Source organism: Hibiscus syriacus, unplaced genomic scaffold (assembly GCF_006381635.1).
Source record: "Hibiscus syriacus cultivar Baekdansim isolate YM2019G1 unplaced genomic scaffold, ASM638163v2 tig00110121_pilon, whole genome shotgun sequence".
Lineage (NCBI taxonomy): Eukaryota > Viridiplantae > Streptophyta > Magnoliopsida > Malvales > Malvaceae > Hibiscus > Hibiscus syriacus.
In genome coordinates this window covers 316,464-337,138 of record NW_024062597.1, presented here as the reverse complement: position 1 = coordinate 337,138, position 20,675 = coordinate 316,464, and the positions used below count along the sequence as shown (strand labels likewise).

At 32.8% G+C, this 20,675-nt stretch overlaps 1 protein-coding gene and 1 pseudogene across 1 annotated transcript; both read right to left on the bottom strand.

Annotated features, from left to right (window-relative positions):
* Nucleotides 1–276: 276 nt before the first annotated feature.
* On the bottom strand, nucleotides 277–2,667 carry LOC120215471. The gene is made up of 5 exons (XM_039213155.1): nucleotides 2,488–2,667; nucleotides 1,524–1,656; nucleotides 1,118–1,214; nucleotides 729–815; nucleotides 277–537 (listed from the first exon to the last, which is right to left on the bottom strand). Exons 1-5 carry the CDS (start codon nucleotides 2,549–2,551, stop codon nucleotides 403–405), a joined length of 516 nt encoding a protein of 171 aa, XP_039069086.1. The 5' UTR covers nucleotides 2,552–2,667; the 3' UTR covers nucleotides 277–402.
* A 2,298-nt stretch (nucleotides 2,668–4,965) lies between these two features.
* Nucleotides 4,966–8,204, bottom strand: LOC120215478 (annotated as a pseudogene).
* Nucleotides 8,205–20,675: the final 12,471 nt, after the last annotated feature.

Genomic DNA, 20,675 nt, shown 5'->3' with positions numbered 1-20,675 from the left:
TTCTGTGACAGATATATGTGTTCCAGATCTAACTCAGCTCATGAATTGATTTGGGCCACAGCTCAATCCATTCTTACTTTCCCCAAAGAGCCGTTGCACTATTTTCATTTTTCCAATATGATCACAAACAAATGTCGTGAATAAAAATGACTTTGAGATAACATTTTTATGCCGTTGAAGAACTGAGGATTCAGATTAGAAAATTGAATATCAAATGCCATTATTGACGTTTGAAATTTGAAGGAAGAAGGGTAAAGGGTAGTGTATAACAAATTGAAGAGACTAAGTTGTGTTTACCGGGTAAAGGGAAAATTACAATAGATTCACATATTATTTCATATTAAGGATAACAATACCAGTTTAAAGTGTAAACCAGTATCTGAATAAAGCAAGTTAGTTCATTCATATGGCAGATTCGATTTCATCAGAGTTCACAGCAACTCCATTTGGAGCATCTTCCGATCGAAGCTGAGCAGATACATCATCAATAGCAGAGTTCAGCTGAGCAATCTTCTCAGTCAGTATCTTCCTTGTTTTCTGCACAACAAACACCAACTATTACTTACCACCATTTTGCTTTAAATTAAAATCTATAAACTTTAGGAGGAACATGTTTAATAGGTAATCAGCGGCGCTTTAATTTCGATGCACACAATATTCAAGCCATTTACTAATCCTTAGAAGCCAATAATTATAGACGAATACAAAAGGGGTTTGGGGGGCCTTACCTCCAAAGCTTTTTCTTCATCATATATGAACTTAGGCAATCTCTTCATAAGATCCTTTCTATCAGCTCCAGCTAGTGCCTTGCCGATCTATTGAAGTAAAACAAGAAAACCCCAATTGACCATCAAATAAGTCATGAAAAATAATACTACAGATGTACAAAAAGTCGAACAAATAATAGTTTCCATAGATCCGGACCGTAGGTTTTAGTCATTTAAAACAGAAAATTTAGTAATGATAAAGTTTCGTAAGACCAGAACTATAGATGTGGAGCACAACTGATTGATAAATATATAGCAGAATTTTACTTTAGCAGAAAAAAAAAATACATAATTGAGAAACAAGGAGATATTTTGGTGCAATTTTGCATTATTTGGAAGGCTAATATCACCTGAGGAGCAAATACACATCCAAGTGCACCAACCACAAGTCCTCCCAAAATAAAACCTCCGACAAAGATGCTTGCACTGCTTGGGCTTTCACCATCACTAAGAACACGAGATGCAGAGGACTTCCACTGAGTATTTTGGTAATTTTAATGTTTGCAACATTTATAATCAAAAACATAACAGAAGAGGGAACAGGAATACACACAAGCATACAAACTTAAGTAATGTATCTTGGACTTAGATATGAACTTCGGCTATAAGACTGTGAAGACATGGATATATTCAAAATATTCTAAGTTTTTCCATGTATTTGGAGGATCCTTGGAGTATTTAGTTGATAGTGCTCTTATGACTATGTGCACGAACCATTATGAATCTTTATGCTCCAAACTTGATCAAAGATGATACCTGTAGGAAGCTCGAACTGTTACTGGCTTTCTAGAGCTAGAAAGATGCAGTTTTCCCAATCTATTAGAATTGAAAGACAAGTTTTTGGGAATACCACACCCAAGGCTTTGATCTGCTGTCTTTAGATGTGAACCTAGCCAAAAATAGAAAAGGAAGAGAAAGTAATGAACAAGATAGTAATACAGCTTTGATGTAGAAATGAAATAGAAATGAGAATTGATGTTAGCTTATTTTTGCAATTGTATACAACAAAGAGAAAAGATAAACAGTCTTCCGATTTCAAAGAACAGAACGAAAATGATAATGCTATGATATAAAACCTGAAATCTGAATCAAAATTAAACCAGAATTCTTGTTATAAAAGATCTGAACTGCTGAATTAAAATGAACAATCATGAGCGTCAAGTTACAATTAATTTTTGAACCAAGGTACTACTTTAGAAAAACCTATCGTATGTCTCTTTCATCTTCATCTCCAGCATTTGCATTCAATTAAGTCCTCGGGTTTAATGGCACACCATTTTTTTTTACAAATTTGCTAACAAATTTAACATATTGAATTACAAACAATTTTATGAAAATTTGTCTGACGATCATTCCCACAGCTTCAATATTGAAACACGAATCAAAGTCCACGTAAAGAACGAAGATATGTTATATTCCTTTACAATAAAATCTGCATTAATGCCATTTTCACAAAAGAAAAAAAAAACAAAACCAGTACAGTTTAGGGCAATTAAAATTAAGCAGGGACTGTGAAAAAATTCATGGAAACGACTAGTATAGAAGTATTCGCAGCTAAAATTTTCAGCTACTGAAACAAAATCCAACTGCTTAAGCAAGAAAAAAGAGCCTATTATGCATTAGAGCATGGAAGTTGAATCGTGCACCTTTTTTCTTTTAAAAAAGTGTTAATTACAATGAATTAACAACAAAAAAGAGGGAAGAAAAGGAATTAAATTACCAGATGAGGATAGTTGGATTGGGAGATTTGTGGGAGAGACCAAAGAATTTGAAAGGATACTCATTTTGAGAGAGAAATGGAATTGAATGGAAGCAAGCGAGGAGAGTTGATTTTGACTTTGATAAGCCCTGCCTGCTGTTGTTGTTGGGCCAGCCCTAACTTCTATGGCCCCCGTTGTTTCCTTGTAATTCTACAATTTCAGATATTTTCTCCGGCGATGGAGGGCTTGAACTCAATCTCCACACGTATAACAATCAAAATGAATAATGTTTTTAGATATATTAATAATATTCAGATTCCAATAGTATACTAAAATTAGTATTTTCGAATGTACGAACCAAGTGATCTCCATGATAAAAGAAATTATTATTTTTTGAAGATTCGGATTCGAGCATCATATTTGTCAAGGTGTGAGCGATCAATTTCAAAAGATTAAGAATTATCTTTAAATAGATATTGTATTATACATACCCTAATTTAATTATAAAAAAGGAGTATTCTCAAATGTTGCAAGGAACTTCCCTTCTAAAGGTCCTTTCAATGGGTCCATAAAATCTTATATATTTTCATATTTATATTAATAATATATTTTTCTCTTTTTAAAATTTTGACATATTTAATATCTAAATTTTCATTTTTGGTACATTCTATAAAATCGTGTTTAACGTTTAGTTTTTGTTTCATTTTAGTATCTACCGTTAAAATCTGAACATAAATCCGATGTCGTACAACGTAATGCATTTTTAATATTTTTTTCAAATTCCACGTCAACAATCAAATAAGATATCTTAATTATTTTTAATTAACCAATAAGATAGTGACATGTGTCACCACGCTATTGAAATAAAATAATTAACCAATAGGGTCCATTGGAATAATAAAGCGTAATGCTTTTTAATATTTTTTTCAAATTCCACGTCAACAATCAAATAAGATATCTTAATTATTTTTAATTAACCAATAAGATAGTGACATGTGTCACCATGCTATTGAAATAAAATAATTAACCAATAGGGTCCATTGGAATAATAAAATGAACTCAATTTGGCGTTACTTAGGATTGAATCCACACCGTCTTAGAAAAGAGACAAAGGCTTGGCCGCTACGCTAAGTTGTTTGGTATTATTTCCCCACAACTTATATTTAATTTATACTTCATTACCCCAACAAAACAAGAAATTGCAATTAAAACTAAGAATCAAACCTAAGCAATAAAATAAATACAAATTGTTTAATTATTTTTAAAAATATGTATTTAATTACTTGATTTATATAATTGCTTAATTAAAGACTAAATTATTGAATTATTTAAAAATATAAAACATTTTTCATTATAAACTATATAAAAATAAATAAGTAAAATAAACACTATTAATTTAATAGTAATAAAATAAATATAAATTTTAAATTATTTATTATAAAATAATTGTTAATATTTATTATTTTAAATTTTTATTATATTATAAATAAATAATTCAATTTTATTTTTAAAATAATTTAATATTTATTTTTAAAAATATAAAATAAAGTTAAAATAATTTATATTTTAATTAAATAATTTGATTTATAATGAAAAAAGTTCTATATTTTTAAATAATTTAAAATTTTAATTTTTAATTAAATAGTTATATAAATTAAATATAAAATTGATGTTTGTAACTAATTTTAAGGAGTAACTTACTGGTTGGGCACCAAATTTTTTTTGAGAGGGGTTCTAGGTTTGAGTCCTAGTTTAAGTTAAAAGTTATTGTTTTACTGTGGTAATGGAATATAAATTAAATATAAACTGTGGTGAATTTATAACAACGGTCCTGCTCCATTCCCCCAAGTAGATGTGGGTTCTTAGATCTCATTTTGTGCAATTTTTTATTTTATTTTAATAGGGTGGTGTAACACATGTCACTATTCTATTGGTTAATTAAAAATAATTAAAATATGTTTCATGATTGTTGATGTGGAAATTTAAAAAATATTAAAAATTTATCACGTTGTGCCATATTAACTTGTCATTAAGATTGTGACACATCAGCTCTGTCATTAAGATATTAACAGCAAGATATTAAAATAAAACAAAAATTAAATATTGAGTATACTTTTATAAAAATTGAAAGTTGAAGTACTAAAACGTATCAAAAGTGAAACTTTAAGTACTAAATACATAGTTTTTCCTAAAATTTTATAAATTATCTATTAAATTATTACCAAGTTTATCCTGTCCGTCCTTGCACTTTCAATACACCACAAAAGCTATTATTTGCATAGTAAACTTAAACTAGATTGCTCACCCTCTAACTGACTGAGAAAATACCTACGAAGATATTTCGTTGTAGCAGAAAATACTACCATTATACAGACCAGTGGGCGGTCTTCTTCATTTCAGTAATTTAGTCACTCTTTCCATCTTCAATGTCTGTGTGGGCTGGCGGTCTGTGACATCTGTCAAAAGCCTTGCAGACTAAGAAAAAAATCAAGACGTCCAACAAAGAAAACAAGTAAACATTCCGATCCCAGCATTACAAATCGCAAGGTCATTCCAGTTGTAACTCAGTTCTGCGGTTTGGACCAAACTTTTATGCCTACTTAAGCACTTAATATCATATTCAATCAATGAACTCGAGAAGATCGTCAACTTCTTGCCTCAGTGCGGTAAGTTTCTGTTGCTGCAAAGCCACCCGGTTCTCATATCACGGGCTCCAGACTTCTTCTCATAGCCGTCCACAACTGTAGAGTGCTTCACCATCACCTTTTCTTGTAATTCTCTCTCCTTAGCCACCAGATCCTCCACCTACACAGAAATATACACTACTTATACAATAAAAACACTGCAGCATATCAAAGGTTTAAAAGTTACCAAAACAAGATGTTTACAAACGTAAAAGGGTAAAAATACATGTCAAATTGAACTAGAAACGTTGAGCACCAGAACCAAAACAGGTCAACCTTGGGTAATATTTGAGCAGCTGATGGAGAAGATTGCAAGGTGATCAGCAAGGGTTTCAATTCTTTGGACAGCTCTTTTAACAAACCATCAGCTGCTTTTCGAGCAGCTTTACAAGCTTGAATGTCCCCGGTCCTATAAAGATCACGTAGTGATGCCTCCATCTTATCATGTGTTGCCAAGCATCTATTTACAATATTCTGAACCAGCTGAATCACTGCCTGAACCTGAAATTACAGAGAAAAATCTTAAACCAATTCACTTGTACATGGTGATCTGGGATGAGGACAGTAAATGGCATAATAACACCCTACAAACCTCTTCCCACTGTTGTTTAGCCAAATATGAAGCAGAAGACTTGGAGATTGATATGTCTGCACGCATGTAAACAATGCAAGCAACAAAGAAGAGGAAAAATCCTGAAATTAACATCAGGGGCTCCCTAAGGATCGATAGTTTGCTGAACCTATAATAGACCTGAAAGATAAACAAACAGTAAACTATTAAATATAGGGTTATGAAAATCTAGTGCCCAACATTCTGTGTTTGGAGGTGCCAGAGTGGAGTGGAGGATACTAGAAGCATTGTGCATGCATTCAGACTTAAAATTGACAAAGAAATAATACCTGAAAATATTGATTGTGCTCAGGCACGACATTGGTCTTTTTAAGCACTACTACTGGTCTATCATCAATATCCAAGTGGGAGATCTTGGTCTGCATACAACCATAAACATATTATATATAAAGATCAAGGCCTTCAAACACGAAGTTCAACACAAATACGACCCTTTGACATACAACACATGGTCAAATAAAAACAGAAATCTTAAGGTAGCAAATACCTCAAGCCACTGCTCCACAGGAAATGGTGCAGCTACAGATATGTCACTAGAACCCTCAGGCAAAACAACCTGTAATCAAAGTACAAGATCAAGTTAAGAGAACTTTCTTATTATTCACCACACTGCAGTTATATCACATGTATCTTGGTTCCATGTTCATAATAATACAACAGCATTTGTGCCCATTTAGTACTTGGTAACATGTCATATTCATAATAAGTAAAAGATGTTATTATATTCTAATTAAGAGTTGAAATAAGTACTTATATAAAAGTTTTAGGCAAGGTTGGGAAGGAAGTGATAAAAACCTTCACAATGAGAGTATCAATAACTAACTCAACCATTGGGCTACCATAAGTGATATTAAGAAAGCGCTTCCCCTCTGACTCATATAAAAAGTCCTGAAGTGGCAGGCCATACCCAATGGTAAAAGCAGTTCTCCAGCCACCAAACATGGGGTACCTTGGTTCAATCAACAGTTCCGTCTGCAAAGAAAATGGTACATCAATAAGAATAAAAATACCAAATGACTGATACTTTTTAAATCCTACTCAGCAGTGTAACCTTTTTGGAGTCACCACGCAGATGAGATGTTGATATATTGCCAATTTCATCCCTGTAATAAACAGAATGTGCCCTTGGTGGCAAATTTGCAACAAGATACCTAAAGGCTGATGCACCTCGAACATTGGGCCTGGCCTGGAAATCAAGCCTGTGGAGTCAAGGTAATAGTTCAGTAACAAACTTCCAACCTGGTGTCGTGTTCACCATAATCCACAAAAAAGGAAAAAGTATGATGTAACCTGGAAAATTCACCCTTGCTTTGGGCACCACCATGGATAAGCTTGAAATGCTCAGTGATCTGCACATTACCCCAATGGGAAATTTCTATCTCTCTCACCAATTCTTGAGCAACAGCAAACGGTTGATTGCTTTCAAAATGAACAGCTATGGGTGAGTACGAGAACGCAGGGAGATTCTCATAAGGACCGTAGTTGATTTCTGAACCATGAATCTTTGTATTCTCCAGTTTTGTATATGATTCAATTCTAGAATCAGGTAATTTAACAGTTAGAGACTGAGCGTTGACGGCATAAGGAGATAGGTGTGTGCACTATCCTGGTATAATACAAGTTGAATATCAGCCTGAGTGATTTGCTCAGGAATGGGTCGCAAGGCATGGGTAAATTCAGCCAAAACAACAAAAGTGAAGCTATCACCCTCAGCTAATCCCTTGGGCAAGGTTACTGAATAGAATGTTAAAGCAGGAGGCATGTTTTTCGGGTTGGCAACTGCAACAGGGAGAGCAATAACAGGGTTTCTGAGTTTCCCTTTCCCTTCGTTGGGGGCAGCCATCAAATATGCCATGTTTTTGGCTTGTTGCTCAGGAAAAGCCAGCAAAACCGCGGATACCGTCTCAGGGCCTGCATTCTCCACCTAGAAGACAATGTAACAGCAGATGTAAGAATACACACAAAAAGAGAAATAAAAGCTGAAAGATCAGCAAACTGAGAGTGAAAAGAAAAGTTAGTGTTACGGAAGCACCTTCAAAGTTGAAGAAACCCGAACAATGTGTGATGTCAAATATATCTGCAACAGAAAGAGGAACGCTGTTAATATAAATATTTACAGCCTGCAACAATCAAAGATATACAACTGCAGAACCAGTTCAGATCAACCCAAGATTTGAAGTTTCATGTGCATAAAATCTTCAGAAACAGCACAAAAAGTAGTGAACCAATCAGAGAAACAAACTCACAAGGAATACTAATAATTAGTACATAAAACCCTAAAAAAACTTGGGGAAATGAAGGGGAAAAAAAGAAGGTGAAAACTTACACGTCGATCTACTTTGGAAAGGAGCAGATCGGAAAGTGCAGGTGATGCCAAAATGGCGATAGTAAACATAAGCATGAAAAACCTTGAACTCTCCATTGTCAGACAAATCTCTACTGCGATTCACGAGATTGACTCTCGTCTTCTGTCAGGAAATTGAAAGTGTTATAAGATAGTTGTGGACTGAGCCAGGTACCGTCAATACAAGTCTCAAATTGGGCACTCAGTGAGTTGAGTTGAGTTGAGTTTGAATCATGAAGACAGCCCACTGCATGGCTGGGCTAACCCACAAACTGCAAAAATTTCACTTAGCAGCCCTTAACTTCTAAAATTTGAAATTTATTTTCTTTTAAATTATCTATATTAATTTATCTGTTAATAAATCTAAATTAGATTCTACAAAAATATAAAGATATTTTTTTTAATTTTTTTTATAGATAAAGCACATATCTTGCAGACGTAATTATTCGAACTCAAGATGTCAAGAAAAAATAATACTTTTTTAATCACTAAGATCACTTGATGAGTTTAGATATTTTTTTTATTAATATGAGGTAAGTACAAAGTAGTATATGTTCAAAGAAAATTCTTAATCATTTGACATTGAACATTCATATCCTAATATTAATAGTGCTCGAACCTGAGACTTCGAAGAATAATAACAATTCATTTACTATCAAAATCATTTGGTCGTACGTTTAGATGATTTTTTATTGTATTATTGCTTCAGAATAATGTAACCATTTTAGAATGGTAATATATTCTAAATGCTTCCCGACTATAATCACCTATACATTGTACATTGAGATGTGAAAGCAGGTAATCATTTAGGTTTCAATCGTGTCTTGTTAGATCATGTCAAATTGGATAGAAGTCGTGTTAAGTCAATTTGATGGTTCGACTTAGATTAGGTTGGGTCTGGTTCAAATCAGTTCGGGTCATTTTTAGGTTGATTTGATATCAGATTCAGTTCGGATTCAGATCGGGTTAATTTTAGTTCGGATCGATGTCAATTCAGGTCAAAACAGTTCAAGCCTGAATAAGTTAAATACCATGTTAATTCAAGTTCGAATGGACTTCAGGTCGGATATCATTCATATCGAGTCACATCATTGACATATAAAATTCAGGTCGGGTCATTTTGGGTTAATTATTTTTTCCTTTCATGAACGATGAATTGTAATTTGTAATTGTATATGATTTGGAGTTAATTACAAAATATAAGTAATTATGGTCAATTTTAATAAAAATATAATTTTAATGACTAAATTAAACAAACATGAAATTGCAAATTGAAATTTAAATAAATTAAACAACACGCATGGATGAGGGATCAAATCAAAATAAATATAAAATGTTAAGTTAAAATTAATATAAAAATAGACTAAATTGAATCCATTTAAAAAGTTGGTGAACAAAAGTTTGTAGAGTGTGGAGATTATGATATAATTTATAAAGTTTGAAATGAAGTTTTTTATTTTGTTTATTGGGTTTGAAGTAAATTATAAAAATATAAATAAGTATGAGCCAATTTCAGATACAAATATAATTTTAAGGACTAAATTGAACAAATATGAAATTACAAGTTAAGATTTAAATAAATTAAACAATAAATAGGGATCAAATCAAAATAATTGTAAAATGTGAAGCTGAAATTAATATCAAAATGGACTGAAAATCATTCATTTCAAAGTTAAGGAACTGAAGTTTATAAGGTTTTAGATATTATAATATGATTTTAAGGACTAAATTGATTAAATATGAAATTACAAATTATGATTTTAAATAAACTAAACATGTAAGGATGAAATTAAAATAACTATAATATATATATATAATATATGTATGATGAATGTATATAATTTACATTACATTTTTGCTATATATATATAGATATAAATATATATAAGTATTTATATAAGCATATATAAACATATATGTATGATGTAGGTATGATGCATATATATATATATATCATAATTTAATTTTTTTTAAAATAAAAGTAAAAACAATAAAAATTATAATTTTTTAGACGAGTGATCATACGTTTATAAAATTGAAATAAAAGTGATCAACTCTGTAGTTTACCCTTCCGTGCCAACACAACAAATCGTTAGTGGTCTAATGATAGTAAACACGTGGTGATCAAATCTTATTTAAATAAAACCGAAGATGACCATGTCTTATGTATTTTGAAATCAGTGACAAAAAATGGACAAAACACAAACATAAGTGATTATCCATGTAGTTAAGCCTATTATTTATGTCGGTTGATATAAATATTTTTATTTTACATAAGTTTTATTTATTAACAAAGAAGATAAATGCAACCCTCTAGACCCAACCTATGCATTTCGACTAAGTCTAACGGATTACAATAAAAATTTCTAAAACATTTTTCAAAAACGTTATTCGATAATTTAAAATCATATTACAAATAAGAATTATATAAATATAATAAATAACGATAAAAACCCAACTCGTAAATATAAAACTAAAAGCGACTAAGTAAAATAAACCATGTAATAAATCTGAAGCACGGTAAATCAAATATCAGTAGCAAAAGCAGTAAACCTCATAAAAAGATAAGTACTACAAAATAAAGGCACATGTCACCAAAATTGAAAGTAGTTATGAAGATAGAAATATTACAACAAAATGATCTGAACTAAAGGTGTTGATCCTCCAAGTGCCAGTTATGGAGTACCTATCCGAGAATATCTGAAAGGGGTAAAACAGTTTGAAAAGTGAGTTATAGGCTCAGTGTGTCCCAACAGTGCATAATTAAAACATACAGTTATATTTTTTAAAAATCAGTTCAGGTCACAGTATTTAAAATAGCAGTAGAGTTTTTAGTTTAAAATTTAGAATCTCCCTCCAACCGAACACCATATGCAGTCCCCAGAACTACATAACTTAAGAGAGTACCTTGGGACCTGAGAGCCTACCCAAAAAGTTCTTGGGGCCTCAGAGCCTACCCAAGGGTACCTTAGGTCATAAGGAATTACCAGTCAGTGCTGAACTTATCCAAGGAATTACCACCAGTGACTGAACCACAGAGTCTTCATACCATATCCCATAGTGCCCCGAATAAAAATATTTTTCAGATAGTAACTAGTGATAGTTTGAAATCAGAGTTCAGACAGATAATCAATTCAGTAAAACAGTAACAGATAACAGAAATCAGGAAAATCATGCTTTAAATTTCAGTAAATCAGGAATTAGACTTCAAATTAGATAAATTATACAATAGTCATAGCAGTTCGCACGTTATATTTCAAATCAGAGAAAACAATCATGTGCACATGATATTTCAAATAAATATTTAAATCAGTTATTTAAAACAATTATATTGCACACAAGGAACACACCTCGCAAAAAAATGGATCAATCCGAGAACTCTACTGATCATTGGCTTCACTACGTTCGACGACTGTATGAGAACGAGTATTCACAGGATCTCGCGGACTAGCGGATCGGGAGAAACCGGGTCAAGCAGTCAAACGGTCATGAGATCCTCGAGTACTTAAATATAAGATAGCAATAAAGAGATCATTTTGTTGTAATGTTTCTATCTTCAGACTGCTTTTAATTTCGGTGATATGTGCATTTATTTTGAAGTACTCATCTTTTTATGAGGTTTAATGTTTTTGCTACCGATATTTGATTTACTCTGCTTCAGATTTATTACATGTTTTATTTTATTTAGTCGCTTTTAGTTTTATATTTACGAGTTGGTTTTTTATCGTTATTTATTATATTTATATAATTGTTATTTGTAATATGATTTTAAATTATCGAATAACGTTTTTGAAAAATATTTTAGAAATTTTTAATATAATCCGTTAAACTCAGTCGAAACGTATAAGTTGAGTGACAATAATAATGAAAGAGAATGCTAATATGTAATGTGTTATCCAAAGAAATAGAAGAATAAGAGTGTACAGAAAAATTTGTTTTTGTTTTGTACAAGTTGTTATGATTTTAGAGAAAAAAGAATTGAGAAAATATTAATCATAACATATTTTAATTAGGTTTATTAATATTTATGTTGATTAAAACAAGATAATTATATTGTCAATAGGCGATTGAATACTTTTGATTTAAACATAGTATCAGAGGCAGAGTTAGAAATTTCAAACAGTCTCAATTAGCTGAAAAACAGACAGCTGTTGCGTACCCAAACAACTGTCACACACCAAACAAAAAAGAAAAGCATGAAACATAAAAGAAAGTGGAAATCAAACGACAAAACTTAAAAGCTAAAACAAAATAAACGAAAGAGCTGCCTTTCACCATCCCTGCAACTCAAAATAAGCCAATGAAATGCGACATGAAAGGACCAGAAAACAAAAACAATGGGTCCTGAAGAAAAAATCAAAGACAGTGGAGAGTTATGGAAGATCATATCCACTGCCTATCTTCCGAAGCCTGGGTCTCAACACACCAAGAAGCCTCTTCGATCCAGAATCGATCCATCGGGTTAGACACCTTGTCAGCTGCCAAGAGATGCGTACCCACGTTGCCTTCTCGCGGGGTGAATTGAAAGGAACAAGTAGATAAAGCTTCAGTTCGCCTTTTGGCCTCCCAAATTAGTGAGCTTATTACCGTAAAATCTGGCCCCGGAGAAGCAATCTTATGTATTATCGATCACGAATCACCTTCAATAATCACACTGCTAAATCCCAGATCAACAACAAGCTAGATAGCATGTACAATTGTTCTCGCCTCCGCCTGAAACGATGAGGTAACCCTGTTTATCTCCCTTCTACTGGAACCCATAATATCCCCATGACAGTTGCATATCAGAACCCCCGACTAAGCTCGGTTTTATGCATGTGGAGCGTCAAAATTAACTTTGATAGTTGGGTCAAGAGGCGGCTTCCAGCGAACGAGAATCTGCGGGAAAAGCCACAGAGATAAGTGTTGGCAGTAGCGAAGTCCAAGCACTGAGCTCGTACTCAGGGCCGGCCCTGGGTCGGGGCAGGAGGGGCGCCCGCCCAGGGCTCATAATATTCAGTCGGAAGAGCTGATTGAGAGATGGCTGACTTGGTAGCTCCCATGGGTTATATTTGTACAGATCTATTTCTGGGCCCATAATAAACCAGGAGGATTTGTTTGGCACGCTGCTCTATCCATACTACGTTGGGGCCTGTATATTATTTAACCTTGTTTGACTTTGTTTAATTTATGATGCGAATCCTAGGTGCATATGTCTTACTATGATTCGCATCTTGCTTCATTTGTGGAAATATAAACTACCATCGTAGTAGAAAAGTCCAATCAGATTAATTAGGGATGGACCAAAGTAGGGTTGGACTCTTTTAAAATTGTTAAATTAATATATATTTGTTTGGACTTTAAAATTGTTAAATTATATATTTTAGATTTGTTTGTGTTTTCAATTCGTAATATGTTTTTGCCCTCTAAAATTTTATAAATTCACGCCATTTTATTTTTGGCCCAGAAAATTTCAATCAATGCCTAATTTTCTCACTAAAAATTATATACATCAACCCGTTTAATCAGCATATAGATTGCGTATATATTTTATTTCATTTAAAATGATTAGATGATTTTGTTCAAGCATATAATCTGATAAATTTATTTGTAATATGGGAATCACCCATGTGATCCAATGAAAAAATATTTGGCAGCAAATCACTATGAAAAAGGAAATGTATAATGTCAAATAAGTCTCTAACGTTCGATTAAATAATCATTTTAATCTTGTTTTAAATCATTTTAATTCAACGTTTTTTTAAGATAAAAAACCTCTGAGATTTGACTAAATAGTCACTTGATTTTTTTTAATATTTTGATACCTACTGTTTCATTTTAGAAAGAAAATATGTATTTTAGAGCGTTGATAATTTGTTGACTAACGATTTTCATCCATGGAGAGATATTTTTGCTCCAAAATAAACTATTGGATTAAGAAATGCTTAAACATGATGTTTAATTTAAGAAATGCTTTTCCACGAGACAATATTTTTACATTAAAATCAATGATTCTGTATTAGGAAATGCTAGAAGGCAATGTTTTTATAAGTATTTGTATACTTAAATATATTTTTGACATTGTATTAAATTATTGTTTGTTTAATTTAACAAAAAAAATTCTAATATAAATTTTATATTACATATTTTATTTTATTTTTGAATTAGGGGCTTATTTTTTTATTTCGACTTGACCCAAAAAATAGTCAAGACTGGCCATGCGGGTTCACATATGGCCATGCGGGTTCATTTTCTGAAATGAAAGTGTTTTTCTAAGTTAAAGATTATTTTTTTCTCATAAGTTAGAGATTATGTTTTTTCTCATAATAAATTAAGAGAAGCTTTTCTAAACTAAAATTGTTGAAAAATTACTTGAGGTTAACAATGTCACATGAAAGATTGAATGAGCTACCTATGTTATGTAATGAAAAAAATATGTTGAAAAATATTGATGTTGACGCTATGATTTTGTATTAAAAAAATGCTCGAAGACAATATTTTCTATAATTTTTTGTGTGCTTTAATATTTTTTTGACATTTTTGAGATGATAATTAATTACTATTTGGTTATTTTAATAAAAAAATTAAAATCAATTTTATACTATATATTTTTTATAATTTTTTAAAATTAAGGGTCCATTTCTTTTATTTCGCCCCGGGCAAAAAAATACCCAGAACCGGCCCTGCTCGTACCAAAGTAACAATCTCCTCTGTTCTCAACTGCTGACCACCATGTATACGTATTACTAGCATACCAAAGAGCCCAGATAAATGTGATAATCCCTACATGCTTAGAATTAGGATATTGATAAAATAAGTAACCTAACCAATCTATAAAGACACCTCATCAAACGCTTGGGGCCACTGATAATGCATCCTCAGTCACACCATCCGCGCAAGAACACAATCACGAGCAACATGGACTCTTATTCAATCTGCTCAGCCCATTTCAAGCAGCAGGGGTTATTGGCAATATATTTATTATAAAGATTCTGTCTTGCTGGCACATAGTTACAGATGAATCTCCAAAGTTGAATTTTAATTTTTCGTTGACACAAACAAGCCCATACGCCTAAACACGACTTTTTCCGATTGAGAGATTCCCAAACCCCCCAACAGCAACTGATAACCACTGCGAACGCTGTAAGTGCCAGACTTTTCTCCCCCCATGCACGACAATCCTCAAGATCAAACTAAGAGGAATTTCCAAAATAGTCTTCGCATCCTCCTCGCTGAACAAGTTCTGAACCAATTCAATATTCCAAGTCTTCGAATTTGATTCAAACAAGTCGGCTACAGTTATTACATACTCATTCCTAGCAGCCTCCACTCGCCTTGGAGGATTTTTAGGTAGCCAAAAATCATTCCATATCGTAATGGAAGTACCAGCGCCAACCTTTCATGCCAGCCCCATCATTAATAGACCCTTTATACTGCAAATGTTATGCCAAATGTAAGACGGACTCGAACCCAGTCTCGAGTTAAGGAAGTCTCTTGTGGGATAGTACTTCGCATGAATCAACCTCTCTACTAACGAAGTAGGATTAACAAATAATCGCCACCCTTGTTTAACGAGCAAGGCAATATCAAATTTTCCCATATCCCTAAATCAAAGTCCCACATCATCCTTTAACTAACATAACTTCACCCAGGAGCACCAATGAATACCCCTCCGGGCCTCAAACTTTTGCCACCAGAATATGACCATAATACTTTCAAATTCCATTCAAAGCATTTTGGGTAGCAAAACGCAGTTCATTGCAAACAATGGTAAAGCTTGAAGAACTGATTTTATAAAGACTTCCTTACCTCCGAGTGAAAGTGCCCTAACGCACCAATTATGAATTCTGCTATGAAGATTGACTGAGAGATGCACAAAAGCCCCTCTTTTGTTATGACATGCAATTGATGGAAGACCTAAATACTTTTTAGGATTCATCTCATTTGTAACTTCAAGAACTCGACGCACATCCCTACGGTTCTCGTCAACAACATTGGAGGTGAAAAAATCCCAGACTTGTTAAAATTGATAATTTGTTCAGAGCTCTCCCCATAAACACGTAACAACTCCTTAATTTTCAAGGTGATACTCGAAATTTCTTCTCCGACTCTGAGGCTATCATCAGCAAAAAAAAAAAAAAAAAAAAAAACAAAACAAAAAGTGGGAAATACTAGGGGCAAAACGATTGATTCGAACCCTCTAAAAATATCCCTGTGCATTCTCTCGTCGTATCAATATGATAAACCTTCACTGCAAATAAGGAAGAAATACGAGTTTAGTGGTTCTCCTTACCGAAGACCCCGTTGAGGATCAAAGCTAGGTCATATGCCTTACTCATATTAAGCTTCAGATCAAAGTATCCTTTTTTCTTTACACGTTTCTGTTGAAAGGAATGCAAAAGCTCATAAGCAATGAGGACATTATCCTTAAGCAATCGACCTGGAACAAACACAATTGGTACCTCATCAATACAAACATGTAAATGCGATTGCATACAAAGTACAAGCATTTCGAGATTATCTTAAAGAGAACGTTGCACAGAATAATTGGACGAAATTAACTGAGCCTTGCAGGAGCATCAACTTTAGGGATGATAACTATATGTATGTGATTAATAACACGCATATTAGAGTGGCGGTGTAAGAGATCAATGTACTGAACCAAGAACATGCTAGAAGCGTTGATAGAACAAAACCTCTAAGCCATCTTCACTCGCAACCTTGACAGAACACATCGACTTGATATTAACTGTGGCATCCTCGAAAAAAGTCCCAAAGCAAAGAAGCATTCATAGCCTCAGTTACACAAGGTGATATATTATCCAAAATCCTGGCATCCACAGTACCCCTAGTAGTTGGAAAAAAAGATTGAAAATACCTCATATGCAACTCCTCTAGACCAATCTCACTTTCAACCTGGGTTCCATCATCAGAGAGCAAGTACGAAATCTTATTATGTCGTTTTCTTTGCAATGTAAAACGATGAAAATAAGTTGTGTTATTATCACCATTCTTCAACCAATTCACTCTTGCTCGTTGTTCCCAATACAATTCATGGTTATCCACCTCCAAATTGAGTTGTAACTAGGTATCAACAGTCTCCCCTAGAACATCATCCGTCGGTGTCAGCTCAATCAAATTAGGTAACTGTTTCTGCAAATCTTGAGCCGTTAAGCAATTGGACTGACAAATATTCTTGAACCAAGCATCAAGTCTATGACTAACCTAATTAAGTTTATGCGGGATAGATCCCTCTGCCTCAGCCTAGAGGCGACACACCTCACTCTCAAAAGAGTCTTCAAGCAGTCATGAAGCTTCAAATCTAAAATGCCACCGCCGTGGGATGGCTCTCCGTGCAACAGTATCTAGTAACAACAAACAGGGGTTAGAAAAAGCATGCAAGAGATGCATAAAAAATAATCGAAAAAGGTTTGCATCCAGAGAGTGTTCACCAATCCTCTATCAAGCCGCTTCCTGATATTATTCTCAACTCTCTTCCCTCGCTCCCATTGAACTAAGAGTCGGAGAAGCCTATATCTGAAAGACCACAATCATCAACAGCATCACGAAACCTCTTCATTTGTCTCTCACTTCAAACTAGACCCTCCCCCTTTTCGAATGAGAACATAATCTCATTAAAATCTCCAATCACTACCCACGGGATATCTGGAGAATCACTCAACTACCGTAACACATTCTAGGATTCAGTATGACTAATTTCTTTAGAGGCTTCATAGAAACCTGTACAGCTTCACGTGAGACCCTCAGTAGCCTTCGTAATAAAAACATCAATATGAAAACTAGAAGCTGAATGAAGCACAACATCATAAGTTTTCTTCCAAGCCAAACACAGGCCACCACGAGTTCCCTGAGCCTCAACTTCAATCACATCGAAGACATCACAAGATTTTCTTACTTTCACCATTCTCGAATTTTGCAGTTTTTTCCATGAAAAAAAACCCACAGAAGGGTTAGCGTCTCTCAGCAAATGCCCGATGCATCGTCCGAGGCATCCCCAATCCTCGGACCGATTCCTCGGACGTTCCCGCATAAGAGTTTTATTGCTCCGGTTGGCCTGGAAACACAGGCCTACCGATCCATCAAAATTGCCAATAGTAGTTGCCACAACAGATTCCCCCAGAGTCACTGGAATACTCCATTTTCTCTTCGCGTTGTCCTATTTCTTAAGTGGATCCTTCTCCTTAGTTGTACAGTGTCATAGTTTTAAATTGTGATATCTAGATAAAGTTATATAAATTAATGCATAATACTAAGAGTCAATAAATTAATGTAAAATATAACTAAACTAACATATGAATATTACAAAACTATTAAAATACTAACTAAAACAAAATAACCATCAAATAAAAAGTTTAACAACTTATATCACTTTCTTACAATTTTCCATGACGCTTTCTCATGTTTTGAAATCGTTGAATTATTTTTTTCTTGTCGATGCTATTAAAAATATATTTCTCAACATATGTAATAAACAAAAATTAAATTTAGATTATTCATAAAAATATAGAATGAAATAAACATTGAAAATATTGGATATGCATTGTTGCAATAAAAAAATTGTATAATATTAAGCAACTCTTCGAACGAAAACAATGAACTTATTAACCTATCATAGACAATAACAATAATTATACCAAATTTTAAAATTAACCCAACATCTTTAATAATTTCAAACATTAAAAAAATACAAACTCATTGCCAATATCAATATCAAATAATAGTTTTAAAAATGTTGAAACACTGAAAGCTCAATGAAACAATAAACATTTTATCAAAGGATGAAGATTGTAGATTATGGTTCTTAGAGAAAATAAAATTTTGGAAAAGAAAATGATGAGTGTCGAGGATTGAAAATTTGAGAAGCGGGTTTTAATTTTGTTTTATTAAATATTTTATAATATAAAAGGGTAGAAGTTAAAGTGGGGTATCGGTGTGATAGAGTTAATTTTTAAAAAATAAAATATTTGAAGAAAATGAATATTAAATTTGTGTGCGTAGCAAAAGTAAATTTTTTAAAAAAATTATTATTTTTAAAAAAAAAGTGGAATCCATTTTTTATGAATGTCAAAATTTTCTTGAAAGGGATGTCATTTTTTTTCTTTATATTATATATGTTAAATTTATATAGAATTTTTTTCAAAAAAAAAATTTGTGTGTCAATTGACACCATGCATTCACTCCACCAATGCATAGTATATAAAAATTATGTGTTGTTAATATATATATGTATCAGTTTGATTCGCTTAAGCATGTCTCAAGTTCAAGTCATTGTATATATAAATTTTTTGGTGGGAGACTCACCCATCAAAACCAAGTATATGACTCGGATCGATCCGAATTAGTCAAGACGAAATCTTAAAAACTAAAAGAACAACCAAAAAATCTATATATATGTTTTCACTCTAAAAAATATTTATAGATAATTGATTCTCATTATACTAATTATTTGAATCTACAATAGGTTAGCTTATCTTTCTCTATAACATAAAATACATATACACCTGTTTACGTGATAAATCCCAAGACTTTAACTAGCAGCTTTGTGACCAAAGATACAAAAACACCAATTGCATCTACGAATAATGACAAGCATAATCCTAACATGGTAATGACAAGCATAAGCCTAGCATGATTAGCTCAGTCAAAATACGGGTAAAATTATATTGCACCAAAGAAAAAACTTGAAATTTTGTTTTGCATGGTATAAATGAAATCAGTGGATGGGCCAAGTCAACCAAGAGCTATGTACACATGAATTTCACCTTCTCAAATGCAAATAGAAGTCAACATAAAAACAAAACTGATGGTTGCTTGTGGCCAAGTCTCCAAATTAGATTACACTAATACCCTGTTTCTAGAAATTTGCAGATTGAGACTCCATCACATTATTGGGTTTTTCTCATTGTCAAAACTTGAGCGGTGGTCCTTTAGGTGTCACCATATGATCTATGACTATTTACTCATTCGATGTAATTTAATTTTTATTGAACCGCATGAATCAAACAGCTTCGGTGGATATTATCACTTGTAATCACCCTAGTTTAATAAAAATATAATTTGAATTTATTAAACGACTTGAGTAATAAAAGAGAATGATATTTTTTTCTAGAGATTTCATATTCAAACAACTACATCTACAAAGTGTATTCCAGTCGTTGATAACTAAGAAAGATTTTAAATATTAATTATCAAACCATATAAATTAAGAAGATAATGGGTTCCTACTTCCCTTAGTCGTTGCTTGTATATCAAAAGCTTCGACTTACAATTCAACATCAGCGTTAGATTTTCCTTTTATCTAGAAGTCAATTCGGGGTTGGTAGAAGCTTTAGTCTTCTTTAACTTATAGAAAAATTATATTTCTATTTTCTTCCACAATTCATTGGTTCAATACTTCAATTTCATCCTGATAAAAAAAATGCATTTTTCCAACTTGAAAACTTGAAGTGGACTTTGATTTTTCCAACTTCCAGAGTTGCATAATCGAGCATGAATAAAAACTGATAAATTGAGCTTTGGTTAAACAGGTTTGTGATAATTCCCATAGGA